At 37.4% G+C, this 20,388-nt stretch overlaps 1 protein-coding gene across 1 annotated transcript in view; it reads right to left on the bottom strand.

The window, feature by feature from the left end:
- Positions 1 to 20,388, bottom strand: part of BCAS3 (BCAS3 microtubule associated cell migration factor) — a 586,026-nt gene that overhangs the window by 320,975 nt on the left and 244,663 nt on the right. Inside the window, exons 19-20 of the mRNA XM_070774269.1 lie at positions 10,098 to 10,142; positions 528 to 652 (exon numbers count right to left, since the gene is read on the bottom strand). Of these exons, the coding sequence (XP_070630370.1) occupies positions 528 to 652; positions 10,098 to 10,142 (170 nt within the window). The remainder of the gene's footprint in view (positions 1 to 527; positions 653 to 10,097; positions 10,143 to 20,388) is intronic.

The following is a 20,388-nucleotide window of genomic DNA, read 5'->3' on the forward strand; positions in this document are numbered from 1 at the left end:
TAACTTTCAAAATGAAACACTTGGTCCAGGAAAGTAGACACTCTTTTCTACATAAGAACAATAAGGGATCATATACGGTATTTCTGTAAGCTGATTCTGGTGGTCAAAGAAGGGATTTAAATAAACAACACCATATAAGTTCAAAGGGACACTGGTTACCATAAAAGATGATCCTTATTTCTGAGTGGGAGCCTGTTTTTATATCTTAATTTATAACATGGCAGAGCTGTTGTTGATTATTCTTAGAGAATAACTAAGAGAATAACTTAGAGAACTTTGAGAGCACCTGTATATTGTCACCAGCAAAACAAAATAAAAACACTCAGTGGGCAATTTATTTTACATTTATAGTGAGAGGACAGCCTTTCCTGTGGATGAGACTTGAGTAGTTGAGGAAAGACAATGCTAACAGAGTGGGGGCAAAATTCTATTATTGGGCTGAAGCTTATTCAAAGAGAGCGGCTATGAGTTTTCTTCAAGAAACACAAATTACATATGGTAAGTTTAACTTCAGTAAAAACACATACCTTTTTCTCTTTTCAGACCTGCATTATTTGCAAACCATGATCGGGATGTCCCAAACGTTGCTGCCACACAAAATTCTCCGCCCATTGATTTGCTTGGTGAAATTTGTGGAGGTGGTTTAACTTTGCTTAAAAGATAAAATGATAGAAAAAAATTACCAAGATGAAATCACAGTCCTCAAGATAATGACATATTTCCCTTAAAATTCTGCCCCATGTAGACATGCATTTTGCCTTAAGGAGAACTGTGATCGGCAGCAAAACTAGTTCAAAGTTTCAGGGTATTATCAGAACAGCAACTTAAAAGACCAAGAAGAACCGATTTCTTTCTGAAGAATGTGCTGCCAAAATCCAAGTCAACTTACTTGAAGTGGATAATATTTCCCTGGATATTTCAAAGTGGAACAATAAAACCAGCATAAACCTCTCATAATAATAGGATAGCTTATCATTTCATATTAAATATAAAACGTGAGGCTGACAATACAGTTGAATGGAGACATCATGTATGAAAACACGAGACGATACAGAATGGAACCCTGACAATGCTCGCAGCCGCATGCGATGTATGGTTAGACAATATCTGGAGAGGAGATCTACCGATCTGATGCAGTTATAATCACTGATCTTCCTATTTCGTACTTTTTCTTCATGGATTTGTGAAAATGATAGGTCTATTTTTGTTCTGTTTCTTCTAATATTTAAGAATACAATAAGTAACTTCTGCTACTTCACGTAACTACTGTAAAAAAAGTACAAGCTTCCCCCTTTGCTTTCCCCAAATCAGCTTCTAGTACAATCAACTTCTGATAACAACCTATTGTCTTCTTTCAATCCTGTATCTCTTCTCTATGTCAAAGTCTGCCCCCAGAGTTCCTTAGCAATTTCGCCAGGGACCTTATAAACTCTGCTAGACAGTCTCCAATGTCAAATGACATTATTTCTACTTTCCTTTGCTCATTATCCTTTATCTCTTTGTCTTTTAATGAAGGTTAGATGGAGAAAGATTGGGTTTTGAGGGTCAGGTAAAAACATGAATCTGAATCCCAGGTGCAAAAGCACCTGTGTGAATTTCGTTTAAGTTACTTAACCTCTCTGACCTCACACAACCAATATATAAAATAGAAAGATCATAATGCCTACCTCATAGGGTTATTATAAGGATTACCATATTACATGTGTTCTCAAAGTGTGGACCCTGGCACTGAGAAGTTCTTAGACATGCAAATAATCTTCAAGCCATGGCCCACTCTGACAATTGGTTTTAACAAACCCTCCAGGAGATTCTGGCAACCGCTCAGGTTTAAGAACCACTGATTTTGTAACATGCAGAAAGCGCTCAGGGCAGTGCCTTCCCATATCTTAGTTCTTAATGCTAATTATCTCTTAATAGCACACAGTCTTCAACTAAGTTTTTAAAAGATCAGACTTCAGTTCGGTAATCTCAGTTTCCAAGTGTTATGACACCTGAAATAGTCTCTCACATATCTGATTTCCTGAGCCCTCTGTTTTGATGTCTTCCTGGTAGGGAAAGCAAAATGTCTGGCTCAGAAGCCATTCTGCTTGGTCCTTTTGGTGTGTGCCTCTGACAAAATCCATACAATGCACCTTGTCATATATGACAAGGCCTCTTCTTTCCAACATTAACATTTTCTAAACACTCCAAGTTATTACCCATAAAAATCACATCCATGCCTAAAACACCGAAGACTTCCACTGACAGGGCATAAAACAATAGCTTCGTGTGTGTGTCAAGATTCTGTGATAAAATGAATGTTTCTACCAACAATTTCATATCTCTGCTGCATGTGCCACAGCTGCAATGTTGTTATTCAGTCGCTCAGTCACGTTCAACTCTTTGTGATCCCATGGACTGCAGCACACCAGGCTTCTCCTTCACTATCTCCTGGAGTTGGCTCAAATTCACGTCCACTGAGTTGGTGATACTACATAACCACCTCATGGTCTGCCACCCTTTTCTCCTTTAGCCTTCAATCTTTCCCAGCACAGGATCTTTTCCAATGAGTTAGCTCTTCACATCAGGTAGTCAAAATACTGGAGCTTCAGTTTCAGCATCAGTCCTTCCATGAGTACTCAGGGTTGATTTCCTTTAGGACTAACTGATCTGATCTCCCTGCAATCCAAGGGACTCTCAAGAGTCTCTTCCAGCACCACAATTTGAAAGCATCAATTCTTTGGTGCTCAGCCTTCTTTATGGTCTAACTCTCATATCCACACATGATTACTGGAAAAACCGTAACTTTAACTACATGGACCTTTGTCAGCAAAGGATGCCTCTGCTTTTTAATACGCTGCCTAGGTTTGTCATAGCTTTTCCTCCAAGGAGCAAGTATGGCTGCAGTCACCACCTGCAGTGATTCTGGAGCCCCAAAAAATAAAATCTGTCACTGCTTCCACTTTTTCCCCATCTATTTGCCATGAATTGATGGGACTGAATGCTCTGATCTTAGTTTTTTGAAAGCTGAGTTTTAAGCCTACTTTTTCACTCTCCGCTTTTACCCTCACCAAGCAGCACCTGAGCTCCTCGGAGCTTTAGTTCCTCTTCGCTTTCCGCCATCAGGTAGTATCATCTGCATATCAAAGGCTGGCAATCTTGATTCCAGTTTGTGATTTATCCAGCCTGGCATTTTGCATGACGTACTTAACGTGCATGTAAGTTAAATAAGCAAGGTGACAGTGTACAGCCTTGATGTAGTTTTCCAATTCTGAACCAGCCCATTGTTCCATGTCCAGTTCTAACTGTTGCTTCTTGACCTGCATACAGGCCTTTCAGGAGGCAGGTAAGGTGGTTTGGTATTCCCAACTCTTTAAGAATTTTCCCCAGTTTGTTGTGATCCACACACTCAAAGGCTTTGATGTCGTCAATGAAGAAGTAGATGTTTCCTGAACTCTCTTGCTTTTTCTATGATCCAACGATGTTCGCAATTTGATCTCTGGTTCCTCTGCCTTTCCTAAATCCAGCTTACACATCTGGAAGTTCTCGGTTCACATACTGTAGAAGCCTGATCTTGAAGGATTTTGAGCATTACCTTGCTAGCATGTGAAATGAGCACAAGTATATGGTAGTTTGAACATTCTTTGGCATTGGCCTTCTTTGGGACTGGAATGAAAACTGACCTTCTTCCAGACCTGTGGCCACTGCTGAGTTTTCAAAATTTGCTGGTATGTTGAGTGCAGCACTTTAACAGCAACATCTTTTAGGATTTTAAATAGCTCAGCGGGAATTCCATCATCTCCACCAGCTTTGTTCATAGTAATGCTTCTTAAGGCCCTCTTGACATTACACTCCAGAATGTGAGTGACCACACCATCATGGTTATCCAGGTCATTAAGACCTTTTTTGTACAGTTCTTCTGTGTATCCCTCCCTGCCAGCTCTTCTGCTTCTGTTAGGTCTTACTGTTTCCGTTTTTTGTTGCGCTCATCTTTGCATGAACTGTTCCTTTGGTATCTTCAATTTTCTTGAAGTGACCTCTAGTCTTTCCCATTCCATCATTTTCCTCTATTTCTTTGCACTGTTCACTTAAGAAGGCTTTCTTGTCTCTCCTTGCTCTTCTCTGGAACTCTACATTCAGTTCAGTATTTCTTTCCCTTTCACCTCTGGCTTTCGTTTCTCTTTTCCCAGCTATTCATGAGGTTCCTTCGTAGTCTTTATTTCCATTGTGTGTGTGCTCAGTAATGACCAATTCTTTGCAACCCCATGGACTTGGATTTTCCCAGCAAGAATACTGGGGTGGGTTGCCATTTCCTCCTCCAGGGGATCTTCCTGACCCAGGGATCAAACCCACGTCTCCTCTGTCTCCTGCATTGACAGGTGGATTCTTTACCACTGAGCCCTTGTTTCTGTTATTGAACTGCTATCAGGGAACTCTAAGTTCCTGTAACTATTAATAGCATCTTTTAACTTCCATTGGTTAGTTTCTGGAGGCTGGAAGGCTGAGGAGAGAGGGGGAAAAATATTCCAGAATTTTTTTGAAAGGTGTTTCTACTGTATGACTTATTTTTTACTAGAATCACCATCAAGGAGCAATGACAGTACAAAATATACAAATTCAAAGTTCTTTGCAAATTCCTGAGTTATTTTTGTTTTTGTTGTTTAAATCATGTGGTAAGCAACAAGACTGAAGCTGACACTCCAATACTTTGGCCACCTGAAGTGAAGAACTGACTCATTTGAAAACACCCTGATGCTGGGAAAGATTGAAGGCGGGAGGAGAAGGGGATGACAGAAGATGAGATGGTTGGATGGCATCACCGACTCAATGGACACCGGAGTTTGAGTAAACTCCGGGAGTTGGTGATGGACAGGGAGGCGTGCTGCAATCCATGGGGTCACAAAGAGTTGGAAATGACTGTGCGACTGAACTGGACTGAACTGAAGCAACAAGACAGAAAACAAGTAGCATGCCACTTCTTAAGAGAGTCTATGGTGCATCTAAGCTATGTATGCTAAATAGATTTTAAAAGTTGCTACTGGGCCAGTTGGCTACCTTTGTAATATAATAATCAATTTAGTCTTTAGTCAAGCAAATATATATTTTGTATGTTTACTGGCTTACAGTCTAATTATTCAATGTCAAAAGCTGAAGTCTCAGACTTCTTTAATGTTACACATAACTCAGTTTCTGAACACACGACTAAAATGCATCAATATAGTACCATTTTACATAAACTCATTATTTCCTGCAGAGAATAAGTACCTTATGTTAAAAATATTCTTAAAATTATGAAAAAATTATCATTTTTATTCTTATATTTCATCATTTCTTCTTATTCTTCTGATAGGGCCTTCATACATCACATTAGTAAAAGTTGGTGTTTAATATTAAAAGTTTTTATCCCTGAAAATAACTTGCCACCTCCTGCATGACACAAGGCAATGTATTGGGTACTCAGCATATTTGGTGAACATGGTCATAACAAGTTAGTCCTATCATCAGTCTACCTTTGGAATGATTATGGTATTTAAGCAAAATAGAAATTTTAAATACGTGCAGTATATGTGTACAAGATTTTCAGAAAAATAGAAAAGAGACATAATCTAAAGAAAATATTATTATTAATAAAGTATTTTCTATATGAAATGTCCAAAGGAAGAAAATTTAATATTGATTCAATTTCCCCTTTATCCTAAAATTTTAAAAGACCAAGACCAGGTGGAATATTGGGTGGAAGCAGAATTGAACTTTTCCCAATGACCCAGAATATTTCTATTGCAAAATTACCTTTTGTTGGCAGAAAGATAAAATATTGAAAAATGATACATATGTGAAAAGAATAAAAGAGAAAAGTGCTAGCCTTCTAACTCATGCTGATTTATAGATTGGTGTTCCAACCATTTTAGAAAAGCACTCCAATATTAGCCTTCTTTTCTTTCTTCTCAATATCTATCTCCCTTTATTCTATTATAAGACATTTGCAAGTTTAAAACAAATGCCTCTCACTGTTTAACTAATTTACTCAATTATGAGTTGATAGAAAAAAAATTATGTGTATACGAGGGTCCAGAAATTCAATTGTGTCATCATTACAAATGAATACAAAACATCCTGATAGAGCTGGTGGACTCCTATCCATTAATGACTCCTGCACTATACTCTCCTGTGCCATAAATAATTCCAAGGTCAAAAATTAAAAGAAAAATTTGCCTTCACTTGTGAGCAAAACATAATGGACTACAGAATGAATTCAACCTTCACCATATCAGAAAGCATCACATTTACAAAACTTATTAAGAGACAACATAATCAAAACTAATATAAATATATGATTAAAAAACAACAACAAATAAGGTGCTAAATTGAAACTGAGGATTTCAATATTTCGTCATTTCTTCTGGGAGACCTAACCATCTAACCATAGAATGAGAATCATTTTTAATGCCATCAGATGTTCTAGGGACATTAACATGATGACATCTTTAAAAATATTTACAAAGACTATTGAAGTTACCCATTGGCTCCTTCTGTATTATGTAATTCAGTCAGATAAACATATTAAATTTCTCCGCTTGTTTTTTGCTCCACACTCTAACCACAGACAGACCAAAAAAAAAAAAAGCAAGACTCTAATGATATAGGCTTTAAAATTATAGCAAAATTATGTGCATCTGGATAATTTTCTATGTTCTGTAAAATAGGATATGAGTGGTGAATCTGTGGATGGCATGAAAAGCAACAATGAGGTCTGCAGCCTTGTTTAGGACACAAGCGTGGAAAAGGGCTCAGCTGAGAGAGAAGCACCATTTCTTTCATTCCCTAAATCACAAGGGGACAGTCAATACTTTAGTTCAAATCTTAGACAATATTTATATAAGAATTACAAGTGGTGTTATACCTTGTGTTAAAGAGAAAAAGCTCTTCTTTATATTCCTCACTGTGATTAGCCTTTCAAAAGGAATTTAGAAGTTTCCCTCATTCTCAGCTTTATTTTCTAAAATAGAAACTAAGAAGGAAAATGAAAGTACTGTATTTTTTAAAAAGATACTAACCAGGTATCTAAAAGTATTCTATCACAAATTCTTTTTAAAGGTCTCAGAGATTTTCTTTGAACCCGGCAGATAAGATTCTCCTCTCCATATAATCTTTTCTTCTGAAAATGAATTTATATTTTTTTCAATAGTGTCAGAATAACTAGATTAGTTTAAATTAACTATTTATAAACATATTGAAAACGTGGCACTAATTAAAACTTTAAATATAATTTGATACGTAAGTTTTAACTCTTCTTTAAAATTACCCTTATATACTATAAAGATATATTCAAATGAACTACCTTTTGTCTATACTGTTCTGCATATATTTTTTCTTTCACTAAGAAATTCAAAAACTAGGAAAGTTTACTAGATGCAGATTAGGAACTCCATAACAACTTGTTACTTATTTGTAATATTGAAAGCAAAATTCATTTTTAAAATTTCACTGTATTTCTCTTAAATTTTCTGCATTTAAAAAGTGTACCATGTGTGTGATTCTTTTACATCATTTATACCATCATTTAAATTCCAAAATCCTAGAAAATACATAATCTTCAGAATGTATAAAATGGCTAAAGTGTTGAAGTTGGTCTGCATAGTTAACTTTCTAACAAGCTTATTTGGTTGTCAAAGGAAAAGAAATTATTATAAACTGACTCATCTGAAGCCACATGCATTTAACAATTAAAACAGTTTATCAAAGAGTGGAGAAATGAGCAGAAATCATGATTGATCAAAAGCAAAATCTCAGCTAAATATAAATGTTTCAACTGAAAAATAATAAAAATTTGTATGAAATTTATATAACATTTTAAGAGGAACTATAAAAGTTTCATATTCTTCCAAAATACAAATCCTACCCTATACTGAAAGTCCTAAAAACGTGATGAAATAAAGAGATAATTTTATTTAACATAATATTTATTCTAAAACAGTAAATAAAAACATTCTCAGGTTGAATGCTAAACAACATGGAAAAATAGTAAAAACTCTTAAAACAAAGAAGCTTTTTATAAACAACATGGAAGAAGTTGTCAAATTTATATTCATTTTGCTGCCTTAATTTGAGGTTTCATTAAGATCTTAATGGGAAAAACATGCACCACCAGTAAAGAGACGTATTTTAAAGGAGGATCTTTTAGGCTAGTACAAGTGACTAAAAACGAGTTTCTTGCTAGCTAACGATGGCATCAAACAAACCACAAAGCAGTCTTCTAAAAGACAGGCAATGATTTAAAAGTCTACTATATTTCATATATCCCTTTCTTTAATCTGGCTCTTTTAATCTTGTTTCAACCTCAAATCATTTCTGGTTGACAAGTGCTTTTGCTTAAATTTGAGGAGCACATAAGCTGTTGAAGGCATGGGCTTTTCTTATTTCACATACAACATTTGTCATTCCATCTTTACGTCTATGCTAAAACTTCAAACTTTATTAACATACTAAAACTCCTTTCTTTGTACTTAAAATGAGAAATTTATCCCGAGATGGAATTCAATTCTAAATTGAGTCTACAAAGAAAACTTGTCATATGTTGAATCTGGCATTTAAAACTCCACTGTTTGCTACAAGCTCCTCAGTAAGATCCAAGTATCTTATTTGTTTTTGGAAGAAAATCTAGTTAACACAAGAATGAAGATTGACTTTCAGGGAATTTTTACTCATGTATACCCTGAATTTGCTTATCACAGTTTCACAATCTGTGTACTAACTTTGATACCACATTCTAAAGAGGAAATCTTTACGATGATTTATCACCCTACTCTAATGCAATAATGAAATTTTCAGATGTTCCTATTAGCGTATGAACACTGAAATTAGTTTGTGTCAAATTATTTAAGTTTCTTTTTGTCCAAGAGGAAAAAAGACTGTAAGACTTTTCCCTAGGACCATAAGACAGTATAAACAAGTCTCAGAAGCAGTTATGAGAATTGAACATACATGTATTCTGACTAAATTTATAAAATTGATATAAATTAACCAAAATGTCTCTTGGGCTCACTCATTCCTAGAACCAAAACAAAACAACAAAACCATGATCTAACTTAAAAAAGTTTCTTCTCTAAAATGGAATTTCCCCCTTAAACCAGAAAATAAATCATAGCATGACAGGTAACATTTACTGAGCTCTTATTATGTGCCAGGCACTGCTCTAAGTAATTTATACGCTAGTTCATTTAATCCTCATAATGAACCTATAAGGTAGGTACTACTGGTAACTCTTAACAGAGATAAGGAAACCAAGATATAGACTGGCTTTAGAAAAGTACCCAAGATCATACAGGTAGTAAGTGTGTGACCTGGAACGTAAGACCTAGACAGTCTGATTCTGGAACTCTGACTCTTAACTATCTTGTTAAACATATTACACCAAGCTCTAAACACATTCTATTGCACATCTTTGCATGAAAGTATGAAATATACTGTTTCTTTTCTATGATCATCATGCTAAGACTGACAAAGTTATATTTTATGCACTCTTATATAAGAATGTAAACGAGTTATAGTGGGTAGGTGCTAATAACTCAAAATAATACGTTATTTAGGAATTTAGGAGTGTGTACGTAAAACCCAAATTTCCCCATGTAGCTCCTTAACTACCTAAACTATTCAAAACAGAACTGACTCTTTTGCCTTTCGTACCAAATAAAATGCAGTAAAAATTTATAGGGTATTTTTAGTATAACTTAAATATATTTATATTTCAAAATAAATCATGTCTTCAGAAGTTCAGCATGTCATATAGGGAGTTTCTATCTTCTATCACTATAATACTAAAAGCTTTAAATGTGGGTGTTGGCCATGTCTTATATACCAGCATTATTATGAGAGAATTCTTCTCCTTTCTTTTTTTAAAAATATTATTCTATGATTTTTTAATATGAATTTTCAAGAAATGAAATGAAACCAAGAAAACGAATCTTTTCAGGCGTAAATACCAACATCTACCAATGACTCAGGAATTCGGTGCATCTATCTGTGATTAGGCCATGCAATTGAAAACAAAGTACAAAACAGAGTTACTTTCGGAGAGTACAGCAAATGAATTAGGCATGCGGGACCGAACTGAGACTCACCATGGAGCTTTTATGGAAAAACACCCCGCTCCAAACAGATAAGGCCTTCATGGAAAAGGGGGGAAAATGCACAAAAAATATTAGAGGAAAATTCATTTAATATTAACAAATACATGTTGATCACACTGTTAAAGAGTATGGATTAAATGGCTAAAAAAATTAGTAATCTTTTGCAATTCTGCTGTCAATACTAACAAGTCTGACATAACCATTGAACAGAAGGATGTGTGGTAACAAGTCCCTTCATTTTCATAAGGTTACAGATTTCAAAATGCTCTGTTTCTCCCCCTTTTCTGGAGCACCCCTGTAGGGTTCCTAAGGTAAAATAAAATTTACTTCAGAGGCCCTTTAAAACAAAGTACAAATTAAATGGAATAACTGGACGGAGAAAAGAGTGGAACCAGTAGCAACACATGTGTGGTTGTGCGACACGAAATGTTTAACACTAGTGAAAGAGGACTCGATAAAAATTTGATAGGCGTTGTTGCCGTTCACCAGTTGTCTCAGAGCCACAGAAAGTACGTATTTTCTAAGCTGCTTAATTACAGTAAGTTGTACTGCATACTGCTGGTCAAAGGAACTAACACTAAATACAAGTCTGTGGTATGATTTACTTCCATTTTAGGGTCACATTCCAGGAAATCAGCATTTCTCTTAATAATGACAGAAGAGGTTAGCTTCCTCTATCTGGCCTATACTGGGCTAGGTTGGAATACAGGAAACTAAAGCCACAATTGCTTGTTTTAAATATAGCTGGGGATACAAAGGCAGACTTCCATGTTACACATATTTCTTCTTAATATTCTGTTCATAGCATTTAAGACATGCTATGCATACTTGCACAAAAAGAAGACTGACTTAATTATATCCAGAACAAAATACTGTTGTTGCATCTAACATTTGGAAGGAAGACATAACAAACTGAGAAAGAAAGAGCACTGCATAACTTGGTAATTCTCTCCTTCAACTTTGGTGCCAAGAACATTAAAACAGAAAACTCATGCTAATTAGCATCAATCTCCCAGCGAAGTGGACACACAACACTGAGTACAGTTCTGAGGACTGAAGTACAGAAGATATGAAAAAGAGAACAAAAAAGCAAGAAACTATTAATATTAGAAGAAACTGTGAGTTGGAAGACAGAGATATTAGAAAACTTTAGAGATGATTCAAATGCAAAGCAAAGAAATCTCTCCCACAGTTAATGATAAGACCACAACCAGAGATATGATTTCACCACTCACATCTAAAACAATGCATTTCAAAATTGTTTTGACTGTGACCCACGGAAATATGCAGTTGGCCCTCCATATCCAGAAGGCCCATACTCACAACCAGCCATAGATCAAAAATATTCAGAAAAAAAAATTCCAGAAAGTTCCAAAAGGTAAAACTTGGTATGCACCAGCAACTATTTACAACTTAGAAAAGACTTAAAGTATATGCATAGATGTGTGTGCTACTGCTGCTACTAAGTCGCTTCAGTCACGTCTGACTCTGTGCGATCCCATAGATGGCAGCCCACCAGGCTCCCCCATCCCTGGGATTCTCCAGGCAAGAACACTGGAGTGGGTTTCCATTTCTTTCTCCAATGCATGAAAGTGGAAAGTGAAAGTGAAGGTGCTCAGTCGTGTCCGACTCTTTGCGACCCCATGGACTGCAGCCTACCAGGCTCCTCCGTCCATGGGATTTTCCAGGCAAGAGTACTGGAGTGGGGTGCCACTGCCTTCTCCTATAGATGTGTGTAGGTTATGCAAATACTAGGCCATTTCATATAAGGAACTTGACCATCCATAGATTTCAGTACGGGGTGGGAACCGATCCCCTTCAGATACTGAGGGATAAATGTACTAAAGTATAAGCTCATATGTACCTGAACACAACAAACTGAAATAATTTAATGAATGTGGGGGGTTGTGTTTGTGATCAATTTTACTTTTTCCATTTCAATGTTTTGTAGACATTAATGCTGGGATTTAGTTTCAGTGACGATTAATTCATATTATGACAAGGTAGGTAGGTCTGGGTGGGACCTTCAATTCTCTATTTCTAACAAGCTCCTAGATAATATAAGGTTGTTAAGTTTGAAGAACAAGGAGCAAGATGACATTTTATTATATTCTATTTCACTAATGAAAAAAAAGTTAGCCATGATTCCCCTGTCCATTGATTTCATGATTCACTGATTACATCAGAAACAAAATGTTAATGGAACTCATCTTGTATTTTGACCAACACCAATTTAAATAACTGTGACCATGTGAAGACACCAATCTCTCAGTGGCACTGTGATGCCATGAAATAATGATCAGAAAACGGAAGGTTCAAAACATTTCCACATGCCCACAAGTGAAAGTGAAAGTTGCTCAGTCGTGTCCAACTCTGTCACTCCACGGACTATACAGTCCATGGAATTCTCCAGGCCAGAATACTGGAGTGGGTAGCCTTTCCCTTCTCCAGGGGATCTTCCTAACTCAGAGATCTTCCGAACCCAGGTCTGCTGCATTGCAGGCAGATTCTTTACCAGCTGAGCCACAAGGGAAGCCCAAGAATACCAGAGTGTGTAGCCCATCCCTCCTCCAGTGGATCTTCCCGATCCAGGAATCGAACTGGGGTCTCCTGCATTGCAGGTGGATTCTTTACCAGCTGAGCCACAAGGGAAGCCCAAGAATACCAGAGTGTGTAGCCCATCCCTCCTCCAGTGGATCTTCCCGATCCAGGAATCGAACTGGGGTCTCCTGCATTGCAGGTGGATTCTTTACCAACTGAGTGATGAGGGAAGCCCCTAAGATACTGCCTAAATAAGAAGTTATTGTTGACACATACTACCCAACTTCTTTTCATTTTCTTCGTTAGGCACACCCCTGAATTAATCAAACAGTCCAAACAATTCTGACAGAAGCCTTTGTGATCTGGAATGTCTGGGCATGAGTTGCTCTTTCCCATACATTGTATAGAAGCTGGATAAGTCTCCCATCTCATTCCAAATATCAGAATAAAGGGTTCCCATTGGAACCTGGTTATCCATTTTAAATACAGCAGTGTATACAGGTCCACCCCAAACTCCCTAACTATGCCTGCTCAATGTTAAGAGGCAGCCTGGAAGGGAGGGGAGTTTGGGGGAAAATCGATACATGTATATGTATGGCTAAGTGCTTTTGCTGTCCACCTGAAACTATCACAACATTGTTAATCAGCTATACTCCAATATTGGAGAAGGCCCTGGCACCCCACTTCAGTACTCTTGCCTGGAAAATCCCATGGACGGAGGAGCCTGGTAGGCTGCAGTCCATGGGGTCGCTAAGAGTCGGACACGACTGAGCGACTTTACTTTCACTTTTCACTCTCATGCACTGGAGAAAGAATTGGCAACCCACTCCAGTGTTCTTGCCTGGAGAATCCCAGGGACGGGGGAGCCTGGTGGGCTGCCGTCTATGGGGTTGCACAGAGTCGGACACGACTGAAGCGACTTAGCAGCAGCAGCAGCATACTCCGATATAAAATAAAAAGTTAAAAAAAAAAAACCAAACATCAGAATAATGCTGATTCATTGCAAATAATTTGCAAGTTTTATCTTGGTCCTTTATGCCTTAAATGGCTTCTGAGTGACCCCCAAAACCAAATAAACAAAAATGAAACGAAACTTTAAGTTTCTACAGTTCAAAAGACCAGCTTATGTCCCACCTACAGAACCAGTAAATACTTTTTACCAAGTTTAAATTTCCTTATGTATAAAAAGTAACATTAGCCGAACAAATTAAACACTTAAAAAAAAAAAAACTGCTAGATTCTCCTTCCGAGGCAATAGCAGCATGTTACCAACAAGAAGATTTCCACAACTTCACAATCCCCAAACGCACTGTTAACTCTCACTCTCTAGACACTGCAGTGAGCAGGCATGCAGTGAACAGCAGCATGGTCAAGCTTAAACACAACACGGCTCTCACTGTTCACAGTATAATTCAGCTGGATGCATTAGAAGTCATCCTTCTTTGGCCAAAGAAGAATCTAGAGACTGGCCCAGCTCAAGGAGAAGACAGGGGAAGGGGGAAACAGGTGAGGCCTCCTTTCTGGCATGATCCCAGTCTATACTCACCCACTTCTTAGCTGCTCCTACAAACGGGATCTCCGCCACATACATGGAAAAGAAGACCCATAAACACCAAAGAATTAGAGTGACTGATGTGATCACTGACTTGGTATGGGGAGTGTCAGCTGTTCTTTTGAAATGTGCCCGCCTCATCTTTTCTCAGTAGTGAAAGAATGAAAATAAAAAGTCACAAAGGCCAAGTCCATGATCCAGCTGTCTTCACCTATGGCTTTCCCCTCCAAAATCCCGCAGCTGTAGTTTTACAAGGGGTGGTTTGAAGGAGGAAAACAGCACGTGAGGCAGAGTGTATGCTGAATTAAAATGGTCTGCATTAACAAATGCAACTCCAATTATCATATTCAGGTGTTAAGAATGTGTATATTTCCAAACACTAATAAGTTTCAGCAGGCTGAGCAATCCATATAAAACTATCCACTTAGTCATGATTATGTCCTGCTGAAGCTGAATTCTGATTGGAAAACATCAGGGTTGGCCAAGAGACTACAAATCAGAAATACCAGTCCAGCATTAACTGACACTGACACTGGTTCTCAAAGTGTTTCTTCTGGAGATTCTCAGAAGACAAGAAAGAATTGTGCTATATATCAAATCACTGTGTGCCTGCGTGCTAAGTCACTTCAATTGTGTCCAATTCTTTTTGACCCTATGGACTGTAGCCCGCCAGGCTCCTCTGTCCATGGGAGTCTCCAGGCAAGAATACTGGAGTGGGTTGCTGTGCCCTCCTCCAGGGGATCTTCCCAACCCAGGGATCGAACCCATGTCTTTTATGTCCCCGGAACTGGCAGGTGGGTTTCTTTACCACTAGTGCTACCTGGGAGGTCCCATATCAAATCATTAATACTATGCAACTCTTTAAACTCTGATTCATTTTTTTTAAAGGCCACACAGTCCACATAAGCTTTGGTCTTCCTAGTTGAAAATAAGACTAATAAAAAGACTGTTCAAATGTTAAGAGGAAAATAAAATCAGATTTTATTTGAACATGGTAAAACTCTTTATAACCTGACTCTGCTGCTAAAAGGCAGTAATAATAATTAGATTTCACCATCTTCAGAGTTAAAGAATAGTTGGCATCTAAAAAACAGCAAAGAAAGGAGAGGGTGGGATGAATTGAGAGAGAAGCAGTGACATATACACTACCATGTGTAAAAGAGACAACTAGTGGGAACTTGCTATACAACACAGGGAGCTCAGCTTGGTGCTCTGTGCTCTGTGACGACCTAGACAGGTGGGATGGGGGGAGTGGAAGGGAGACTCAAGAGAGAGGGGAGATAGATAGATATATCTCCCCATATATATATGTATACTTATAGCTGATTGACACTGTTGTACAACAGAAACTAACACAACAATGTAAAGCAATTATTCTCCAATTAAAAACAAACAAAAAATTCTGAAAGTTCCACTTTCCAACTAATCATGTCCTATGAGAATTCAAGCACTGTCACTTAACAGACATAAGAATGAGCCCATATAAATATTAAACATACTGAACAGAGAAAGGGCTGTACAACACTATCTGTAAAATAGTAAAGAAAAGCCATATAGTCTTAACACCACATTCCAGGAACCCCAATGACTGTGCTACACCCTACACCCCCTCGTGTTAAACAGTAACTTTGATGGACTCACATTCCCCATGTGCATACAAGCAAGTTAGTCCTCATATCATTTTCAAGTATTACTCTAAATTTTTCATTAATTTAACTACTAAAGAGACCTATGGCACTACTGGCTCTCAAATTATTGTTCTGAAGGCAAATTCAAGCTGAAATATCCAGGTGAATTTTCTAATCTGAGATATATTCAACATGCAAATTTAAACTACAAGCTCAAGATTTTCATCAGAAAAAAACTCTCTTGTTCAATTTCCGCCAGATGTGGCAGAAGAGAGACTAGAATAGCACACACAGATTTCCAAATTTCCATAGAAAATAATGCTTGCTGACTTGTAATACATTATACAGGAGACGTAATCTCCTCCCTATTCCCACTCCCCAAAATTAACAGATTTATGGTAAAAGGGAACAAAGTATGGAATGGCTTAAGTACTCTACTGACTTAGTACAAAAACTGGAAACTCAAACTGTGCATGTATATTGCACATGTAGAAATATCCATCCTAATGAAAATATACATTGCTAGTTATTTTATATCTGGAATGAAACATTTATAGCTTAGTTATCAAGAAATAATACATAGATAAGACAGGACTAGGAAGTGGAGAATTACCATCTGGACTACAAGGAGATCAAACCAGTCAATCCTAAAGGAAATCAACCCTGAATGTTCATTGGAAGGACTGATACTGATGCTGAAGTTCCATTACTTTGGCCACCTGATGCAAAGAGCCAACTCATTGGAACACATCCTGATGCTGGGAAAAACTGAACGCAACAGGAGAAGAGGGCGCCAGAGAATCAGATGGTTAAACAGCATGACCAACTCAGTGGATACAAGTTTGAGCAAACTCTGGGAGATAGTCAAGGACAGGGGAGCCTGGCGTGTTGCAGTCCACTGGGTCACAGAGTTGACCATCACTCTTTTTGTGTGGGACACAACTTAGTGACTGAAAAACCACCACCACTGTAACTGGTGGGGGGGGGGGGTGGCGGGGTGTCTTTTTCCAAATCTTTCCCATTTAATTCTTCAGACTTCACCTATAAGATCTGAGGCTTAGGTCAAAGTGTCTAAATAAGCCAAGGCAGACCAAAGTGAATTAGAAAGAGGAACAAACCTTCCTCAAGGACTGTATGCCAATGTCAGTTATTCACTTTGCAAACTCTGATGGCAGATTTGGTCTACAGATTTCAACTAGAGATAATCAAATAAATGCTATTAAATGCTTCCATTTCTAAAGAAGAACAATCATCTATGTTTCCTAAATGGAGCTCCTGTGAAGCACTGGCCTAGGGAACAGCAATGAATGAGGCTTAGAAAGTACTTAATAGAGCACCTGTTGGAAACTCATACACTGTAAGGCTGACAGGTTACAATCCATACACACAAATATACCTCGGATGACGAAATTCACGTAGGCACACTGGAAATAGCAGAACCAAGATAAGAAGATGGAGCTTCAGACTCCTAAGATGATATTCTTTCACTATATTCCCTAGGCTACCTCTCCAGAGTCAGGCCCAAGGTTCCTAATACCTAGCTCAAACTGTTCACAAAAAAATGAATACATACAAACATGGTGGAGAGAGGAAGTAGCAGGAAGCTGCTCGATTTAAGAAAACCAGTGAAAGACAAAAAATCGTATCAGGTTACTTCACTAAACATGTCAGCTAGTGAAGGGCAAGAAGTAACTTCATTCCCAATTTCTATATTTTTTATTCCCATGAAATTACTAAGACCACTTTAAAAAAATGTATTTGTTTATTTATTTGGCTGTGCAGGGTCTAGTTGAGGCATCTGAGATCTTCGATCTTGGTTGCAGAACGCAGGATCTTTAGTTGTGGGTTGTGAACTCTTGGTTGCAGCATGTGGGATTTAGTTCCCTAACTAGGGATCCAACCCAGGCCCCTGCACTGGGAATGTGGAGTCTTAGCCACTGGACTACCAGGGAAATCTCTCTGACCACTTTTTGAAATGTCCTGTTCCCTGCTTGTGCCCACAAAATGATGTATGTGTCAATAATTTTAGATTTAATGTATGTAAAATTAAGCATACTGATGAAAAATTGTCTATTTAGTAAGTTTTTACATAGAAAGCATTTAAAAAAACCCTTCATCACGTATTTGATCCATTAATTCAGTCAAACATCTATGAGCTATTGCTTCGTTCCTACTACAAAAAATTTACACTCCAAAACAAGGAGCGATCCCTTGGCACCCACTTTCACTTTTAAAAGATGAGACCTATGCTGATTTACACATGATAAAAACAGGATGGAGGCCTTTCCAATCCTCTAGTCTTAGACTGGAAGAAATGGGTTTTGTTTGAATGAGCGGCTATTAAACCGAATAATTCCTAGCACATCTTCCGCCTTCATCAGCGTATACCGCAGTTGGGCTGAGCAACAGCTGTTGCCAAAACAGGCCTTATTTCCTCCCAGTGCTGCTTCAAGGTACAGAACATGAAGGTGTAAATACATCTGTCTTCTGCCATTTGCAGTTCTACTGGCCTTGCAAATGTCTTTGAGTAAGACAGATGGTCCCTGACACTGCACAGGCTTTCAGGGATGTATCTTTCTATAAATAAGGGGGCAGATGTGAAGCGTGGTAAGCACACGTCTATCCCCTGAAGGTTTGGGTTGAGGTTTCCATCTAAATTTGGTTATTTAAATATAGGATCCTAAGCAATCCTTGGAAATCTCTATGCTAGAATGTATTTTTTAATATTTATTTTATGCAATTATGGCAAATATCTAGGACATGGAATATACATTTGTAACTAGATATAATATTAGGTGTATTGGAATTTAATGCCTATAAATGAGTCAGCTCTGTGTTCTCTTTCTACATAATTAATGTCAAATATATCTATAAGCTTTATTTTTTAAATGCTAGAAAACGCATTTCATTGAAGCAAAGTTAGAGTAAATTAGGATTTCCACAATGACCTGGAAAATTAAAAGACTATTTGCTCATCACTCTGGTGACCTTAATGTGGTAATCAAAATCCTCAGGAAACACAATAAAACTTGATGGAAATAATGCAAGTGAGCTAACTGCAGCTTAAGAACTGCTGCTGCTGCTAAGTCACTTCAGTCGTGTCTGACTCTGTGCGACCCCATAGACAGCAGCCCACCAGGCTCCCCCGTCCCTGGGATTCTCCAGGCAAGAGTACTGGAGTGGGGTGCCACTGCCTTCTCTGGCTTAAGAACTGGTCACAGTAAAAAAAAAAAAAAAAAAAAAATTAAATAAAAATGAAATTAATGTAAATCATAAACTCTAACGGGAGAAATCTAATGATTCAAACCATTAGATGTGCTTTGGGATGTGCTTCAAATCACCTTATGTCAAAAATGGAAATTCAAGGACTAGCTTACTCTCCCAAAACAAGTACTACTTTTGGTTAGTCAAAATACATGTATGTCAATGAAAATGCTAAGTGTTGAGACAGTAAAACCACAAACTACACTCTGAAAATTCTATGACCAAACAGTACTGTAAGAATTATACAGACAAGGGCAGGGAAGCCTGGCATGCTGCGGTCCATGGGGTCGCAAAGAGTCGGACATGACTTAAAGACTGAACAACAAAGAATTATAAGTAATGTCACAATAGCAATTTCTGAATACAGTCAACAAACCCTTCAGAAAATGGTTTAAGAGTATTAGGTCTTATAATCTAGCAGTGACCTGCATAAGTTATGAATACTATCATCAAAGTGTTTTTTGTCATGGTAATCTGTGTTAATAGGAAGAGGAAAAAAGAATAGTAGGAGGGGAGGGGGAAAAAAAGAGTGGATGGGGTAACTTACGGAGCACTAAAACTCTGCCACAAGTAAAGAATTCATTATAGACAACAGGCATATGGAAGAAAAAACCTAATAAAATGAGTTTTTGGTGGATGTGTATGTATGTGAGTGCATGTGTATGGAGTGAGAAAAGATAAATAAGGCAAATTCATTAAACTGTTAACATTTGGAAAATCTGGGCATGCAGCAATTCCCTTTTTTATTAAAATAATTGATTTATCTTAATTGGAAGATAATTTCTTTACAATATTGTGGTGGTTTTTGCCATACATCAACATGAATCACCCTCGGTTGCATATGTGTCCCTTCAACCTGATTCTCCCTCCCACATCCCTCCCCAGGAATTCCTTTTACGGGTTTAATAACATTTTTTTCCCCAGTAAATCTAAATGAATCTCTATCAAAATTTTGGAAATTAAAAGGCAAGTACTCATTATGGGACAAATATTAATTTTTCTCTCTAAACACTATAAGAAAGGACATGCTAAAAAGAATTTTAAAATTTGGCAAAAATAAAAGGGTTTAAGAACTGAGATAAAAGCCCAGCAAAAAATATGATACATGTACCTTAAACTAATATTAATTTCAAAGCACACAATTAAAATTCCTATCACTTAATTCATTAATAATTATTAAATTATCTAGGATACAAGGAACATAATACACATGCTCTAAAAAATCTAAGAACTATAATCAAGTTTTTAAAAAGAAAAGGAAACATAAAAGTTATCTAAGTTCATACAGTATGGTACC

This window comes from Bos indicus, chromosome 19 (genome assembly GCF_029378745.1).
Source record: "Bos indicus isolate NIAB-ARS_2022 breed Sahiwal x Tharparkar chromosome 19, NIAB-ARS_B.indTharparkar_mat_pri_1.0, whole genome shotgun sequence".
Classification (NCBI taxonomy): Eukaryota; Metazoa; Chordata; class Mammalia; order Artiodactyla; family Bovidae; genus Bos; species Bos indicus.